General features: G+C 45.9%; 1 protein-coding gene across 2 annotated transcripts; it reads right to left on the bottom strand.

Moving 5' to 3' along the window:
* Positions 1-198: 198 nt before the first annotated feature.
* On the bottom strand, positions 199-9,005 carry POP4 (POP4 homolog, ribonuclease P/MRP subunit). 2 transcript variants are annotated; one of them, XM_029925533.1, is made up of 7 exons: positions 8,737-9,005; positions 6,746-6,798; positions 4,928-5,151; positions 3,488-3,565; positions 3,256-3,317; positions 1,639-1,740; positions 199-739 (listed from the first exon to the last, which is right to left on the bottom strand). In XM_029925533.1, exons 1-7 carry the CDS (start codon positions 8,741-8,743, stop codon positions 603-605), a joined length of 663 nt encoding a protein of 220 aa, XP_029781393.1. In that variant the 5' UTR covers positions 8,744-9,005; the 3' UTR covers positions 199-602. The 2 variants fall into 2 exon arrangements, with proteins under 2 accessions (XP_029781393.1, XP_029781394.1); XM_029925534.1 differs by lacking the exon at positions 6,746-6,798 and having other exon boundaries at positions 8,737-9,004.
* Between the last annotated feature and the right edge of the window lie 9,044 nt (positions 9,006-18,049).

Here is an 18,049-nt window from a genome sequence, read left to right as displayed (position 1 = left end):
AAACTCCTGTTAGGCCAAGGAGTTCGACAGTGGGCGTGTAAGGCACCGTGTCAGACACACCGACTGCGCCTGGGAATCGGGTGCCCGACGGCAGCTGTCTACGGGGCCAAAGTGAAGCCACCACCCAGGCACAGCTTCCCACTCACTTCTCTTCCAAACCCGCTGCGTCGGGGGGACTGTTCCTTCCCGTCAAGAGCCTGTTGGTGCCTACTGATATTTTATTATTATGTAAACAACGAATTCATCGCAGACCATTCAGGAAACACAAAAAAGTATGAAAAGTATGAAGAAGAAAAAAAAAATCCAATAATGCCACTAGTCAAGTCAACCTGTGGTAATCCTGGTGTTTTCTGCCAGTCTCTTCTCTAATGTGAGCAATACAAGTTCAGGATCAGCTAGGCATGGACATCCCTACGTTCCCGGACTTCTTTGTTCAATGTAGTCCATTTCTTCCGGGATGATGAATTGTTCTTAACTCCAGGGTCAAGCGGCTGGCGGTGGTCTATAACTGGAACCAGGCTGGCCGTCTTGCCATCGAAAGGCAGGCACTCAGGTGTTGCCAGTCCTTGGGGTCACAAACAATTGTCTCCGTAGCAAAGAGCTCACAGGTCAAACGTTCCCTTTGCTTTGAATTTCTTTGCAGATCGCTCACTTGACCGAAGCTGGAATTTGCTTCCATAAATGTAGGAAATAAAGCCATCAATTTCCACTGTGAACACACAGTTTAGCTTGGGGATAACTGGAAAACAAAGGAGGAAAAAAGATGAGAGAAAAAAATCCTGCCAGTAAGTTCATGTTTATGCAGAAACTATTCCTAAAATGTCTGTATTGGAAAGTAAGCTAATGAGAAACCCACAGAGGTTTGAAGCGTCAGGATTACAGGGCATTATTCGGTCATAAGGCCAGTTTATTCAGACTTTCAATATAACTCAACACCCAATTTTCAGGGTCAAAGGCTCAAGCCAAATTCCCAGAAAAAGGGCTAGGAAGAGGTCTTCCCACATCACCTTCAGATGGACTCACGGCCCTGTGCTCACTGGAGACACCTGCACACCATTTTCTGAGGTTTAGAATGAGAGAAGAATATGAGGAAATGGAAGGCAGGACCAAGAAAAACCCGGCCGCAAAATTAAAGGAACAAAAACCTCCCACTGTGGTTTTGAAATCTGAGATTTGTGGGCAAGAAGGATGGAAATCTCGACAGAGCAGCAGTGCACACCCAGCTCTAGCACGAGGGGCTGACCCAAAGCGTCACCAGAAAGGACAAGATCTTGGAACACCCCAGGGACAGGCACGACCATAGCTCTCCCCATTATCTACTTAGCCCCCTTCCTCTGCGGGGAAGCAGCCTGGGGCAGGGAAGGGTCTCCATCATGGAAGTGGATCCAGGTGTCGGGACGCAGACCCAAGCAGCCCTTCCTTCCACCATATCTGGCCAAGGCTGCTGGCCGGGCGCAGGGATGCCTCGGGGAGAGCCATGGGGGCAGGGATGCTCTCTGAAGGTGCGGGCTGCATGGTCAGCAGGCATCTGCAATCGTGCTGACATGAGAGACCAAGCCAACCCGCTGAAGCCGCCAGTAAAGGGCTGACGAAGCCGGGAGGCCTCAGACCACAACACCCTGAGACACGGTTACGTACCTTTCAGGCGGTCTTCTTTGGTGATGATTTTGAAAACGTACTTTGTTTCCTGTAGGAGGATTCCTGTGACACCCACGTAGGAGGGGCATTTGGATTTTGTGACTGCAAAAGAAAAGGACATTCACGGCCTTGGCCTCTGTGCTGCCGGGGGAGCCACAATCAGCTAGGCAGGGGGAGGCTCCTCAGTTCGCCAGGCACCAAGCTGGATGAGAAGTAAGGTCCTGATCCCTTGCCTGTGGCTTTGTGGCCTCTGGGTGGCTCTGACAAGGTGTCCTTAGGAGGGCCTGCGCCATGGGGGTCTTGGGAGGGACACCAAGACCCACAGGCTGCTGGCAAGGGGCAGGTGTCACTGATGGAATCTGAAGGAACACTTGTCCGTCATGGTCTTCCCATGACCTCCCAAACTCTGGCCAGAGTGGACTCTTGCTACAGGCCATCAAGCGGCGGGTGAGGCGAACTGCCACCACAGGGAGCTGACCCCTCACCTCTCCTGACCCATGCCCCAGTGTAGCCAGCGGACTGTGTGCTTGCTTCGTGCCCGGCACTGTCGGAGGTAGATGCTGGGCAGTGGACAAGACTGAGTGCTGCTCTCAGGGAGCTGATGCTCCAGTGTAGGAGGGGAATGTGTACCAGGCCACACGACGGTATTTTCTGATAGTGGTAACCGCTATGAAGAAAAAAGAACAAGGTAATGGGAGGAGAGTTTTAGTGATGGTAGATCCTCAGGGAAAGTGACATCTGAGTAGGGCCTGAATAATGAGAAGCAGTCAGTCTGTGAACACACAGAACTGTGGGCAGGGAGAAGGAACAAATGCAAAGGCCCTGAGGCCTGGCCAAACTTGGTGTGTTAGAAGCAGAAACTAGTCAGTGTGGTTAAACCTGGTGTTCAAGAAAGTAGAGGAGAAGCATGGTCTGATTTCTCGTGGAAAACCTTCTCTGGCTGCCTGGTTGGGGAGAAGTATGTCGGCAGCTTCTACAGGGATCCAGGGGAGATGGTGGAGACTTAGATTCAGGGACTGACATGCTGATGGATGGAGATGAGGGATTAGGGAAGAAGAAATACGATTTTTCCTAGGTTTTTGGCCTGAACAGCCAGGGTGAACACTGGTACCATGAACAGATGGGGATCCCAGGGGAAGGGCTGATTTAAGGAGAGGCCTGGAGCTGGTCTGGACATGTGCAGCTTATGACATCCAGGGACATGTGGATGGCTAGGCCCGGTGGACAGCAGGATGAACAAAGGTGATCCGGGGAAGGTCTGCACTGGAGAGAACAACCTGGGAGCTGTAAGTCCATAGCTGACATTTAAAACCATGGGGAAGTGAGTGAAAGGGACTTCTGCTCAAGGCTGTGGGCAAGTGCCAGCAGCAGCTTGCCCTCTGGGATAGCGGCGGGGGGGTGGGGGGGGTCCTTATGTGGAAAGGTACACAAGACCATTTAGAGTATGTCCAGAAAGTGGCCATAACTAGCTCAGGCAGCTAGTTGTCTCGCACTCTGAGTTGGTGATCTGGAGATATCCACATGGCAAGGAGTGTGTCTAACCCTGTAGCACAGAGCTACGGGCCACTGAGTGATGGCTTGGGCATTCGGGGGACCACGTGCTCTTAGGCAAGTTACCTGAAATAAGAGCCCCGTGAAGATCTGCCTTTAACAGCTTGGCCTGAATCATCTGCGGCTGCCTAGGAGGTAAACAGAAGCCCTTACTGTGCACCATGATCAAGAGTTCTGAAAGGAGCAACAGGTCTACAAACTTCTGAGCCGACTGGCTCCGAAGGCTGCATTTACAGTGATCAGAAGACTTGGGTTCTTCTTGTGCCCCAAAGGGCAAGGTTTCAGAAATACAACTCACGTGTCTGGCTTGAGACCACCACACAGGTCCCGGATGTACTGTTTCCAGAGTTCATGTAGAGGGAGAAAAAGATTGTAGCTGTGGAACCAAAGTCAGAAAGAAGTAAAAAGTTAGGTGACAAAAGCTGGGTAACATGGAAAGAGCACAGAGCATGGCCTGATGCCAAGGATCCTGACCTGGGTCCCTGGGGCATGGGTGCAGATCCTAGTTCTATTGTGGATAAGCTGACTAAAATCAAGTACCTTCACCTTTTGAACCTCCGTTTCCTCACTGAGAGAACCCTCTTGAACCTACGTGAGAAGAAGGTCTTGCCCTCCTTTGCCCCTCCATCCTTCCTGCTGGCTAGACAGCCTTGACGGCTGGGGCTCAGTCACCTCAGACCATGAGGCAACATCCAGAGATGACCGTGCAGCCGGGATGCACCTGGGGAGGCACGGCCTGGGCTCCCGCCACACCGGACCAGGGTGCTGCTCATCCAGACTTCTCTTCATGAAAGAAACAAACTTCGACCTTGCATAAGCCAGGAGTACACAGGGGTTGCTGGCTGTCATGCATGTCCCTATGTACGGTAACGGGGCTATCTGGAAGGTGACTGAGCAGGCGGTGGGACAAAATGGAGGGGTCAGGTAAGAGGGCTTCAAAGGCTGTCTTCTGGGGTCATCAGTACTGGCCCCGCTGCCTCACGGGGAGTCCATTTACGTGACACTGTTGGTTAGAGAAATGAGGCGCTCAGGCTCACGCTTGAAGTGGGCCATCCTGGTGCAGATGCCAGCGAGGAAAACCTGGGCGGGCAGCGGCCCCTTCCTCCACCCAAAGGCCAGCTCTTTTTGTAAGTGGGGCCACGGACAAAACAGATGACTGTCTTGTGGGGTGTGGGAAGCTATCTGACTTCGGGTCTTGGAGCGAAAGTCTAAAACCAGTCCTAAGACGCGCGTTGGCAGAACTGTGGCCGAGGGGCTGCAGTGTCGGCTGGAGGGAGGAACACATCCTCCCACGGAGCGACGCGTCCCTTTCAGAAATTTCCACAACATGTGGGTAGCACATTCTTTGGCAATAAAACCCCAGTGGATGATTCTGTCTAGTACTATTAAAAGCTATAAAGAGTATATATTAAGAAATATCAGTTCCTCTTTTTCTAGGAAAGCTGAAAGACAAACAGCCTGTTGCCATGGGCAACAGACTCACTTATGGTACGGGTCTCATTAGTCAAGGCTAGCACAGAAGCCAAACAGTAAAACAGCGAGAGCCTCACCAGGTCTCCCTGTAAAAGCCAAACCCAAGCAGGTCTGATTGGTAAAGGAACGCTGCCCCCTTGTGGCCGAAGTGGGAGAAGCTCCCATCCCTTAAGGGGAAAGGGGCCGCCAAGGGCGCTGCGCTTCCCAAGTCCAGCCCAGAGGGGGAAGATCAAGCAAGTAGAAAGGCAGGAAAGACTAGGCATACCTCTGCTGCTCTGGTTTGATGTCAAAGAGCCTCAGCTCCCTCCTCTGCCTGGCAGAGAGGCCTTTGGATTTTTTTTTCTTCTCTTTTCGCTTCCGGCGGGCAGAGTACTCCAGAACGACAGCCTTGCGCTGCAGGTGGTCCTCGCAGGCTTGTTGGCTCATGTGGGGCATGCTGCGCTTTAGGAAGGCCCTCACGAAGGCCTCAGCCTGCCGGGCTCCCGGGAGCTGCACAGGGACAAGGTGGCATGGTGCCCACAGCTCTGGTTGGGGCAGCCCGGGAGCACATGCCCTAACACAGCCCCGCAACCACAGACGAGATGCCGTCACTGACCCATCTATCTGCCCACCGAGCCTCTCACAGCCACTCATGTGCTCCCACAGCTGTCCACATGCGAAGTCACACTCAAATGCCAACTTGTGACTGCCACCCAAAACAGCCACGTCAAAATTTGACTTCCTGCCCTACTTCTTTGAGGTTATTTAGAGAAGGATAAAAAACCCAAACCCCTTTATATGTGGAAGAAAAGACTTCTCTGATCCTTGGCAGGGAGGAAAGCTTGGGAAACGTATGACAGCAACACTGAATCAGTCATGAGCAGAGGAAGGCAACTTCAGGGAAGAACCAAGCTACGGCCTGGAAGGAAGCGATCTGACTCTTGGAAAGACGGCACCACCTGCTGCTCCAGGGTGGGCCATACCTTGGGGGTAGGAATTCTGTCACTGTGCCCATGACACAATCCTCTCTACTTGGGTTCGGCCCGTGGAAACGGCACAGCTACTCACTAAGTCTGCTCCCACACCACTTGGGGCAAGGAAGGGCCGGTGCATCTCCGTCTCCTGTGCTCAACTTCCACATAGAGCAGAACATCAATTCACTGTGACTCGGCACAGGCTCTTGGGACCTCTGGGCAAAATAACTGTCATGATGACACGTAATTCTTGAAGGAACTCTGACATCCCTGCCTCTCAAGATTGGTGTTCCACCAATCTGTTCCTCATTCAGAGGCCTGTGTCCTAGGTCTGCCACAGCTCCAAGGAGCACTGGCTACTGAGGCCCTGCCTCTTGGCTGGGCCATCTCCTGAACCCCCGTTGCGCTAGCCAGGCTGCAAACACCCTGAAGCTCAAGTGTCAATAATAAGCCCTCCCTTAGGGAGGAGAAGCAGGGGCAAGGGGGGCATGAAGACGTGATTCACCTCATCTTCCAGCCAGCTCGCAGGAAAGATGGCAGTCGGCTTCAGCTTTGCACCTTTAGACACTAATTAAAGATTCATGATCGTCACCGTTATTACTTCGAGAGGACGATTATTTGCTTCTTTTAAATACTTAAGTAGTCCCTCTTCGTGGAGAAGCCAAATAAAAAATATCAATCTTTTAAAATCTCGATTTCACGTGAACTGCCTCATGGGGAGTCACCAGTGGAGTTTCTGCCAAACTGACAAGCATGTGTGCAGCATCCAAATATAATCTATAAATTCCACTTATGAAATGTGATTTGCCTGCCCTCTTCAAGAGCAAAGGGGGCACAGTGACAAAGTCAAATGACAGTGCTCACCAGGCCAGGTTTCAGGTGGGCACAGCCAAATGCCCCCTGCACAGTGAAAGATGGCACTAGATCAAGAAGTCTCCAGTAACCAAACAAGGGAAAACGAGGCCCAGCATATGGAAACAGGCGGTCAACAAGAGACCTTGGCTGAGCTAACACGTCTACCAGAAAGATGAGGAGTAAGATGTGGGAAAGGACATCTAAAGCAAGACTAGAGTGTTGAGCCTTTCTGTCATCACCTCTGTTGTTCCCAGACTTCCTGCCAGGCACAGTACCTGAACATCGAACTCTTTTGCCTCCTTCTGAGAAAGGGCACGGTAGATCACACCTGGGGGATTAAAACAAACAAACAAACAAACAAACAGGTAAGAAATGATCAGTTCCTGTTGGGTCTGGCTACAAAGCAAAGACTTTTCTAACTATGAAAATAACTATGCCTACGTAGAGATAGGAGAAGGTTGGGTGCAGCTTCAGAGCCTTCTTGGATGCCTCTTATTCCCCCCTCTGAGCACCCATCTGAGAGGTTCTGAGGCTGTGCTTCAGAACAGTGCTTCTCAAATGTTAATTTACTTAAGACTCTCCAGGATCTTACTAAAATGTAGACACTTGGGCCCCAATCCCAGATTCTGCATTTGTAACAAGTTTCAGATGCTACTGCAGTTCCGCAGACCACGCCGGGAGCTTGGTTAAAAGCTTGAACAGTTACTCTTGAAGTCTAATTAAGCAACGCATTTAAAAGTTCTACCATAGAGGAGCGCCTGTGTGGCTCACTGGTTAAGCGTCTGACGCTTGGTCTTGGTTTCAGCTCGGGTCATGATCTCACGGTTATGAGTTCGAGCCCCACGTTGGGCTCTGCCATGGCAGCACAGAGCCTGCTTGGGATTCTCTCTCTCCCTCCCTCTCTGCTCCTCCCCTGCTCTCTCTCTCTCTCAAAATAAATAAACTTTTTAAAGTTACATAGTCGAGATTCCCAGGATGCAGATAGTAGGAAATATTATACTTTGTTGACTGTAAGATGTTAAAAAAAAAAGATTTTTCACATTTTAACATCTATGAAATTGGGGTGTATCATATAAGAGATGGTGTCCCAAACTGATGAAATATAGTAGGTCTTTCTTCAAGCTCAAAATATATGTTGATCAATGTGGTTTTGACCTCTAAAAACCTCCACATTTCTGTTTCATATTTAAGTTGCCTGAAGAAGAAAAACAGGGCTGTGGGGACAGAGTGTGGGTGTGAATGGAATAAGAGTAAGACAAAGGCCTGGTTAAAGGCTCAAAAGACTAGAAAATACAGTTCACACAACGCTCTATCTAAATTCCACCCCGGCTCCCTTATGCTTCTTTGAGTATATCTGAAAAAGCAAACCGATGTGTTTTATATTATATCATGTTATATTCAGTCTGGCTCTCCCTCAAATGGAAGAATGGGAGCAAAGCCTGTTTCTAAAGAGCAACCCAGGAATAGCTTTGCTTCAACTGTCACAGGTGCTTAGATTAGACTTGAAATTCTTTTCTCAAACAATACACATAAGGACTATCAAGCACTCATTACTTGTCAGGTACCTGGTTAAAAGTTACACATATTTTCTGAACAGCCTTTAAAGTGGTTATTATTCATTCCTATTATGAACATGAGTAAACTGAACCTCAGATAAGCTGAGACACATAACTTGATAAGAGATAGGGAGTGGCACGGATGGAAATAAAAATACTGATCCAAAGATCAGTTTTAACGGTGTCTACATTTCCTTGCGTATTACTGCCCTGGGCGCTTGCTCCCCTCCTTGGCACTGCTATCCTCTGCTCAACTCCCAAAGTCTTGGGTTAGCGATGCCATTTTCCAGCATGCTCCCAGCGCTCTCCACGACAAGAGTCGTCACGGAACAGCAGCCTGGAAAGGTACCACTACCAGTACCTTACAGAAGGGGAAACCAGGTCTTAGAGAGTATTAGAGCCTTAACCACCGTCACCAAGTGGGAGGTAGTGGCCCAGTCGGTGTGAAGTCTTGGGACCTCCGTTAGCACCACACACCATTGAGCATGCCCCGGTGGGGACCTGCCGCCAGCTCTGACATCAGTACCTGGCTCAGACACTGAGCCAGGCCAACCGGAACTCTGGGCCTCAGTTTCACTTATGTAAGGCAGGACAATTCCCACAGCAGTTCCGTTTGGACTCCGCAGCGACCGTGTTCACCTACCAGCACCAACTCCCCGACCACTTATATCCCATCCCTCCCCAGTTTCCAGGCCCTCAACCCCGCTTACTCTTCATCCTCGGTCCGCTTCCGGTGCGCTCTGATGACGTTTGGTACGGGCGTCGCTCAGGCTTTACCGCTCTTCACTTTCTTCAGCAGCCCTCGGCCATCAGGACTTCTCTCGTCGAAGTCTGTGGTGGAGAGACTTCTTGCACCCGAGCTCGCGCGGCAGGCAAAGTCACCAGACGGACACGCTCTCTCAGCTGGGGTCGCCGGCGCGCCGGGCTCGCAGATGGCGCCGCCCGTGACGTCACTGATGCGCGTCGGCTAAAGAGGCGCATGCGCCTGGAAGCCGGCTCGGCTTCCTCGACCGGCGTTGCTTGTCTTGAGTGTGTTTCTCCTTTGTGGGGATTTTTCAGCTGTGTGCCCTGAAGACTGGGGAACGCCGGAAGCCGCGGAGTTGCGGTTAGGGCGTGTGGCCTGCTTGCAAAGAGCTGGCGTAGACCGAGGCGAGCCAACTTGAAGAGGGACCACGGGGACGTTGGGGGCCAGGGGAGGATGACAGTGATGGGACCGAGGGCCGCTGCAATCTTTAATCAGCGTTCTCTACAGATTAACCGAGGCGCTGACGTTGGGATAGAAGTCTTAGGTTCTGGTTTTGTCCTGCTGTGTGATCTCGCTTTAAGTCACTTCCCATTTCCAGGCTTCTTTTCCCCATCACTTGGGAGTGGGCTGGGCTTGATAGTCTTTCTGAACGTTTTCTTGAGACGTTAGTGACTGTCAGGAAGTTAAAAGGCAGGGAAGGATTCTTACTGTTCTGGGAAAGGGTCCAAGAATTGTGGCTTGGAAGGCCTGATGCAAACCTCTCAGAAGTGACCTGGTGTGCATCCTGAATTTCTGCCGAGTGCTGAGCTACGTGCTGTTCAGGAGAGCAATGTGGTCCCTGTACTTTAAGTCTGGATCTCAACCTCTGGTAGGGTATAAAATCCTTTTAAAGGAAAAGAAATTCTCAGGGACCCCTGCGAATTTATGTACACAGATCGTGGTTTGAGAAACATTGATTTAGTTGTTTTTGGATAGTTACCTTGTGCCATTTTGATCTTAAACATAGAACGGCAGGCCCTGAAATTCAGTGGCTTGTCCTGGTGAAGCTGAACCTTACATATGTATATTACCCTCAAAATGGAAACACCGCATTTAAGTGTATTGCACTTGAAGATGCCTGAGAATAGTTAGGAGTTTATGGGACTACGTTTGAGAAACTGTTCTTGGGGATCCATATCAAGTAAACTACTAAATGTAAATTTTAAAATAGCAGCATGAGACACTAGAAGATAGTAAGAACCAATTTCTTTGCTGTAGACTTAAGGGGGCCCTTTTGAACAGGACCTTTGTGATTATGGAGATAAGGGAGAAGGTAGGCTTCTGTTTTTGAGAGCTCTTTTAGGATTGTTAGGATTCTTTAACTCCCAATTGACCCCTCCTCAAGTAGCCAAGTCATCCTTGGGTGAATTGCCAGTCTTCCATGGAATTCTGTGCTTGTGGTGGGGCTACCAGACTCAGAACTGCAGTTACTTCATAATTACCTGATCACGAAATCTTTTTTTAAAACAAACAAACAAACAAACAAACCACTTTATTATTCTCAGGAAATAATTGTCTATGTAGGTAGAGTGACACCTGTCTGTACAGATACTGGTATTATTTTGATTGTTGTTTGTAATTGCAAAACCTTATAAACAACTCAATATTCAACAGTAGTGGATTAAATGAATGAAGCATGTGCTAATTAATTAAGTAGGTTAATTAAGTGCTTTACAATCACAGTGTAAGCTTCAAAAATTCAGATTCCTTAGCACCCTGGAGATTGGTCCCTTATTTAGTAGCTAAGTCTCAAGAATCTGTATTAAAAAAAAATATTCCTGGAGCGCCTGGGTGGCTCAGTCAGTTAAGCATACGACTTTGGCTCAGGTCATGATCTCACAGTCTGTGGGTTTGAGCCCCATGTCAGGCTCTGTGCTGACAGCTCAGAGCCTGGAGCCTGCTTCAGATTCTGTGTCTCCCTCTCTCTCTCTCTCTCTCTGACCCTCCCCTGCTTGCTCTTTGTCTCTCTGTCTCTCTCTCAAAATAAAGACCTAAAAAAGTAAAAAATAATAATTCCCAGGTGATTTTGTTGAGTAATTAGGTTTGGGAACTAAGTATGGTACATTTATAGAACTTAATGTATTAGAATACCACAGAGCCATTAGACATTCCAATTTTAAAAAGGTTACAAAATATTAAGACAAAACTAAATGTATATACAAAAGGGTTGGAAAGACATACAAATATACAGGAAGGAAGGTCTGTTTGTTTTTAAACAATTTTATTTAGAGAGAGGAGAGAGCATGAACAGGGCGGGGGGCACAGAGAGAGAGGAGAGAGAAAATCCCAAGCAGGTCTATTAGTGCAGAGCCTGTCATGGGTCTCGAACCTAAGAACCGTGAGATCATGACCTGAGCTGAAACGAAGAGTCAGATGCTTAACCAACTGAGCCACCCAGGTGCTCCAATACAGGAAGTTTTTCATGGCTGCATAAGTGAGCTTATGAGAGATCCTTGTCTGTTTTCTAAATTTTATTCAAAGAAAATAAGCCTTTCTTAATGTTTTTCTTTTTATAGCTATAAATGATAAAACTTCAAACATGGCCACACGTGTTTTTCCATAGTGGCTTTGCGAAAGTTCCATAGAAAGTCAAAGTTTGAGAGCATCATTGCACGTGATCATCCCCTCTCCCCCTGAACAACTTGTGAAAGACTTCAAATATGCAGAGAAATGGAAAGAATTCTACAGTGAGCACCCAAGTGCTTTTAAGTTCTACAATTAGTATTTTGCTCTCTTTATACAGGTTTCTTTTGATTGCTGCTTTAAGACATTCCAACTGCTAGGTTGCGTACTCAAGAAAAGTTCATATTTTAGCTCAAAAGATTAAGCTTCAGCTACCATGAAATAAGTGCACGTCTATGAAAGTTAGGACCTGCCTTATAAGCAAACACAAATATGGCGTAGAGTGAGGCGGTGCCTGTTAAATCAGCCCCTGGCACAGACATCACAGTAGGAGACGACCGCGTCATTATCTGCATTCTTAGAAACTTGCATCGTCTGCAAGGACAGTCCCAGCGGTCGAGAATAAAAGCTTCTCTGGCCCAGCTTTGCCTTTGATCTGTACGCTGGCCTGAGCTCGGCATGCTGATTGACGGGGGGGTGGGGGGTGGGGGGGGTGGGCTGGGAATGGTGGGGGGGCCTGGGTGCAGTGACACCAGCAGTCATTCCTCAGGCTTGATAGTGCTGGAGACTAGGCCGTCAGGGGGGCATTGGGCGCTCTGGCTAAGAATCAAAGAACTGATGCTTATAGGAGGGTTATCTATCAGCCCCTCTGGTCAAGAGAGCACTGTGCTCTCGGTCAGTGTAAAGCCAACGATTTAGAACTCTGAGTAGCAGGGACTATGAAATTAGTATATGTGGCCAAATAACAGTTTCTGAAATCCAAGTTTCTCAAGTCTTTCAAAATCCAAAAGTTATTCTTCAAGGGTACTTTGATCCTAGATCTTTGAGATGTAACATTATAGATTCTCGCAATTCCCTGAAGAAGTTTCATTCTCAGTTGCACCCACTGAGGAAAGCTTGGTTTGGGTTTTCGTGATGGAGTGTCTGAGTGACGAGGAGGCTCTTTGGAGGCCTAAGAGTTCTCCTTCACTGGATTTAAAGGGTAATTCCTGAGGCATTTGAAACGTTTGCGGGGAAATCACTGCAAGCTTCATGGAGTGGGAGTGCATGCAGCTCGCACTTCCCCTCCCCTGCTCTCCCCTGTGCTCAGTGTCTGGGAAGCAGCCATTGGTTCCAGGCCTATGAGCTATGTGTTTACATGTGTACGAGTCCATTCTGTTCTAAAGTAGGGGAAAGTGGGTGGGATTGGGACAGGTTAGGAAGCAGAGATCTGGGTTTTGTGATATTTGGACCCCAAAGCCCTGCTGGAGGTAGAGGACAGACTTCCCCTCTCAACATATTTGAAGCCAGAAGGGGACCTGAAACTGTAAAAATCTGATTTAGTGAAGAGGTCAGGCCCTCAGCACAGATGCCTGACAGGAAAAGGTGTGACCTTCCTGAGAGATGCATCAATACACCTCTTAGTTTTTTTCCGTCTCCTCTGTTCTTTAATATGCAATGTACAGCTTAAAATTTGAAAAGCAATTTATCTGACATGCAAAAAAGCAGGAACTGTCACCCATAATCAAGAGAACAGTCACCAGAACAGAGCGATAGATGACCCAGATGTCTGATTTGAAAGACAACTCTTTAAAATACTTTTATAATACTTTAAAGCCTTTAACATGCTATCATAGGGGGAGGAGTCTGAGGCAGCAGCATAGGATGACCCTGAACTCGCCTTTTCCATGGGCACACTATGTCTATAGCTACACTGAGAAAAATTCTTCCTGAAGAAGTACTGAGGGCTGATTGAACAGCTGGTGCCCAACAAAGGATGACACAACAAACAGACACAGTAATGATGGGAAGCCCACACCTGAGGCTGTGAACTATGATAGTGAGAAAGAGCACTGAGGGACCCACGTGCAGATTTACCTGATCTGGGGCATAGCAAAACAAACAAACACAAACACACGAACAAAACTTCCTAACAGTTTAATGGACAACTAGACTCTAAATAAGGAAACCCATTTACTGACACTAGGGGGCCCACCGATGGTGGGGAGAACTGGAACTCTCTGGGGTTGTTGTAGTCACCGGCAAGCACCATTGTTTATGTAACCTCTCCATCTTGATAGCATGGATGGGAGTAGAGCCCAGGGGTTCTGGCTGGCCTGCCACCTCAGTGAACCCTGGCCCCCAGCCCATACCAGCTGCAGCCATTCCCGCAAGGAGGCCTGCCTGCCCGTGCCCTCCCCAGCTCTAGCTGTCCCACCAGGGTGGCTCTGGCATGGAACGCCCTGAGGCTCACAGGCCCATCAGGGCACCCTCTGCATACTGCCAGGGTGGCCCCAACCTGGAGCACCCCAGGACCCCCTGGGCCGTGCTTGCTTCAGTTTCAGCTGTTCTGCCAAGGTAGCCCCAGTATGGAGCACCTTGGGACTCCCCAGTCCACATGCTAGCCCCACAGGTCCTGCCAGGATGGTCCCAGGCAGCATCACAGGACTACCTGGCCTATTTCCAATCCCATCTCCAGCCGTCCTGCCAGGGTGACTCTGGTGCAGAGCTCTGGGACCCTTACGCCCATGCCTACCACAGCTCCAGCCATCTCACCAGGGTGACCCTGGCACAAAGTGACGTGGACACCCCCAACCCCCCAGCCAGACTCTACCTGCTCCAGCCTCTGCCAGCCAGCCAGCCAAAGTTGCCAGGCACATGCAACCTATACAGGGGACATTCCTACACAAGGTTACTCCTTCAAAACTTGGAGAAATAGCTGTTTTGCTTAATTCACAGAAACAAACACAAAAAATCAAGCAAAATAAGGAGAGGAATATGCTCCAAATGAAAGAATAAGATAAAACTTTAGAAAAAGAACTAAATGGAATGGAGATAAGCAATCTGCCTGATAAAGAGTTCAAAGTCATGGTCATAATGATGCTTTCTGGATTGGAGAAGAGTGCATAAACTCAATGAGGACTTAAACAAGGAGATAGAAAATATAAAAAAGAATAAAAGTTTTAGAATACAATAATTGAAATGAAAACTACACTAGAGGAAACCAATAGTAAATTAGGGGATGCAAAGAATAGATCAGTGACCTGAAAGAAGGGTAGAGTACCTGAACTGAACAGAAAAAAGGAAAAGAATTTTAAAAATGATGATAGGTTAGGAGACTTCTAGGACAACATCAAGCATACAAACGGTCACATTACAGGGTACCAAAAGCAGAAAAGAGAGAGAAAGGGACAGAATACTTATTTGAAGATTTAATAGTTGAAAATTCCCTAACCTGAGAAATGAAACACATATCTAGGTCCAGGAATCATAGCTTCAGACAGAATGAACTTAAGGAGGGCTTCATGGGGCGCCTGGGTGGCTCAGTCGGTTAAGCATCCGGCTTCAGCTCAGGTCATGATCTCATGGTTCATGGGTTTGAGCCCCATGTCGGGCTCTGTGCTGACAGCTAGCTCAGAGCCTGGAGCCTGCTTCTGATTCTGTATCTCCCTCTCTCTGACTCTGCTTGTGCTGTCTCTATCTGTCTCTCAAAAAAAATAAATTTAAAAAAGGAGGGCTTTCATTATGACAAATAATTAAAATGGCAAGAAGTAATGATAAAGAGCGAATCCTAAAAGTAGCAAGAGGAAAGCAAACAGTTATGTACACGGGAAACCCCTAAGGCTATCAGCTGATTTTTCAGCAAAAACTTTGCAGGCTAAAAGGAAGTGGAATCATATATTCAAAGCACTGATAGGAAAAAGTCTGCAACCAAGAATACTCTACCTAGTATCATTCAGAATTAAAGGAGAGCTACAGAGTTTCCCAGACAAACAGAAGTTAAATTAGTTTATTACAACTAAACTAGTCTTACAAAAATGTTAAAGGGACCTCTTTATGCAAAAAAAGAAAAGGCCAAGGATGCCTGGGTGATTCAGTTGGTTAAATATCTGACTTCAGCTCAGGTCACGATCTCCTGGTTCATGGGTTTGAGCCCCATGTTGGGCTCTGTGATGACAGCTCAGAGCCTGTAGCCTGGTTTGGGTCCTGTGTCTCTCTCTTTCTCTGTGCCCCCCTCAAGAAGAAACATTAAAAAAAAGACAAGGCCATATGTAGAAATAAGAAAATTAGGAAAGGAAAAACTTTACTGGTAAAAGCAAACACATAGTAAAGGTAGACTAATCACTTATAAAGCTAGTATGCATGTTAAAAGACAAAGGTAGTAAAATCAATTATATCTAAAAAAATTAGCTAAGGAATTCACAAAATAAAAGGATATAAAATATGATATCATAACCTAAATAGTGGAGGAGGGAGTAAAAATGTAGTGTTTTTAGAATGTATTTGAACTTAAGTGAGTATTAGCTTACCATAGGCTGCTATATACTTAGGATGTTATATATGAACCCATGATAACCACAAACCAAACACTTATAATAGATACGCAAAAAAGGAAGAGGAAACAAGTCTAAAGATAATGCTAAAGAAAGTCATCACAAGGGAAAAGACAAGAAAAGAAGAAAGGAACAAAGAAGAACTATAAAAACAACCATAAAACAGAAAAATGGTAATAAGTCATGCCAATCAATAACTAATTGGATTAGTTGCCCCAATCAAAAGACATAGGGTGACTGAATGGATAAAAAGAGAAAAGAAAAGAAAACCAAGATCTATCTGTATGCTGCCTACAAGAGACTCACTTCAGAACTAAAGACACAGATTGAAAGTGAAGGGATGGAAAAACATATTCTATGAAAATAGCAATGACAAAAAAGCTGGGGCAGCAATACTTATATCAGACTAAATAGACTTTAATAAAAAGGCTGCAACGAGATAAAAGGGCATTACATAATAATAAAGGGTTCAATCCAACAAGAGGATATGACAATTATAAATATCTATGCACCCAACAGAAACACCTAAATACATAAAGCAAATCTTAATAGAAGTAAAGAGAAAAATTGAGTTAGACAATACTAGTAAAGGACTTCAATACCACCCCATTTACATCAATGGATAGATTATCCAGCCTGGAAATCAATAAGGAAGGAAACAGTGGGTTTGAACAACACTTTAAGTCAGATGAACTTAATATATATATATATATATAATATTCCATCCCAAACCAGCCAAATACACATTCTTTTCAAGTGCACATGGAATGTTCTGTAGGATAGATCACATGATAGGCCACAAAATCAGTCTCCATAAACTTAAGTGGATTAAAATCATATTAGTATCTTTTCTGACCACAATAGTATAAAATTAGACATCAATTATAAGGGGAAAAATCTGGAAGAACTCAATCACTTGGAGGCTAAACAGCATGCTACTAAGCAACCAATGGGTCAATGAAGAAATCAAAGAGAAAATAAAAAAAAAATACCTGAGACAAATGAAAATGGAAACAAAATAGTTCAAAAATCTTTGGGATACAGCAAAAGCAATTCTAAGAAAGAAGCTTATAGCAATAATGGCTTACCCCAAGAAACAAGAAAAATCTCAATCTAACCTTATACCTGAAGGAACTAGAAAAAGAAGAACAAACAAAGCCAAAAGTCAGCAGAAGAAAGGCAATAATAAAGATCTGAGTGGAAATAAGTGAAAAAATAATAGAACAGATCAATAAAACTATGAGCTAGTTCTTTGAATAAATAAAATTGATAAACCATTAGCCAAACTCCTCAATGAAAAAAGAGAGAGAACTCAAATAAATAAAATCAGAAATGAAACTGGAAAAGTTACCATCAACACCACAGAAACACAAAGACTTATGACACTACTTTGAAAAATTGTATGTCAACAAATTGGACAACCTAGAAGTAGTGGGTAACTAGAAACAGACAATCTTCCAAGACTGAATCAAGAAGAAATAGAAATTCTGAACAAATTGATCACTGGCACCAAAATTGAATTGGTAATAAAAAAATCTCTCAACAAACAAAAGTCCAGGACCAGATGACTTCATAGGTGAATTATATCAAATATTTAAAGAGTTAATAGCTATTTTTTTCAAACTATTCCAAAAAGTAGAAGAGGAAAGAAAACTACCAAATTGATTCTAGGAGGTCAGCATTACCCTGATATCAAACCCAGATAAAGACAACACACACACACACACACACACACACACACACACACACACACACTATAGCCCTGATGAACATAGATGCAAAAATCCTCAGCAAAATATTAGCAAACTGAATTCAATATAATACATTAAGAGGATCATCCATCACAAATAAGTGGGATTTATTCCAGGGATGCCAGAATGGTTCTATATTCACAACTCAATCACTGTGATACCCCACATTAACAAAATGAAGGATAAAAATCATATGAACACCTCAATAGATGAAGAAAAAGCATTGGGCAAAATTCAACATTCATAAATGATAAAAACTCTCAACAATGTGAGTTTAGAGGGAATATACCACAATATAATAAAGGCCATATATGACGAACTAACAGCTAACGTACTCAATGGTGAATAGCTGAAAGATTTTCATCTAAGATCAAGAACAAGACAAGAATGTCCACTCTTGCCACTTTTATCCAATATAGTACTGGAAGTCTTAGCCATAACAATTAGACAACAAAAAGAAATAAAAGGAATCCAACTTGATAAGGAAGAAGTAAAATTATCACTATTTGCAGATGACATGATACTATATATAGAAAACTCTAAAGGCTCTACC

The sequence above is a fragment of the Suricata suricatta genome, chromosome 16, assembly GCF_006229205.1.
Source record: "Suricata suricatta isolate VVHF042 chromosome 16, meerkat_22Aug2017_6uvM2_HiC, whole genome shotgun sequence".
NCBI classification, from domain to species: Eukaryota; Metazoa; Chordata; class Mammalia; order Carnivora; family Herpestidae; genus Suricata; species Suricata suricatta.
Note: the sequence above shows the minus strand (reverse complement) of the source record. Positions and strands in the feature narration are given on the sequence as shown.

What these genes read in the sequence shown, in the direction of transcription:
- POP4 (XM_029925533.1), bottom strand. An exon ending in CAAAAGAGTTCGATGTTCAG is followed by an intron (nt 5,152 to 6,745) that starts GTACTGTGCCTG and finishes GTCCCTGTGCAG; the next exon opens with CTCCCGGGAGCCCGGCAGGC. An exon ending in ATCAAACCAGAGCAGCAGAG is followed by an intron (nt 3,566 to 4,927) that starts GTATGCCTAGTC and finishes TTGGTTCCACAG; the next exon opens with CTACAATCTTTTTCTCCCTC.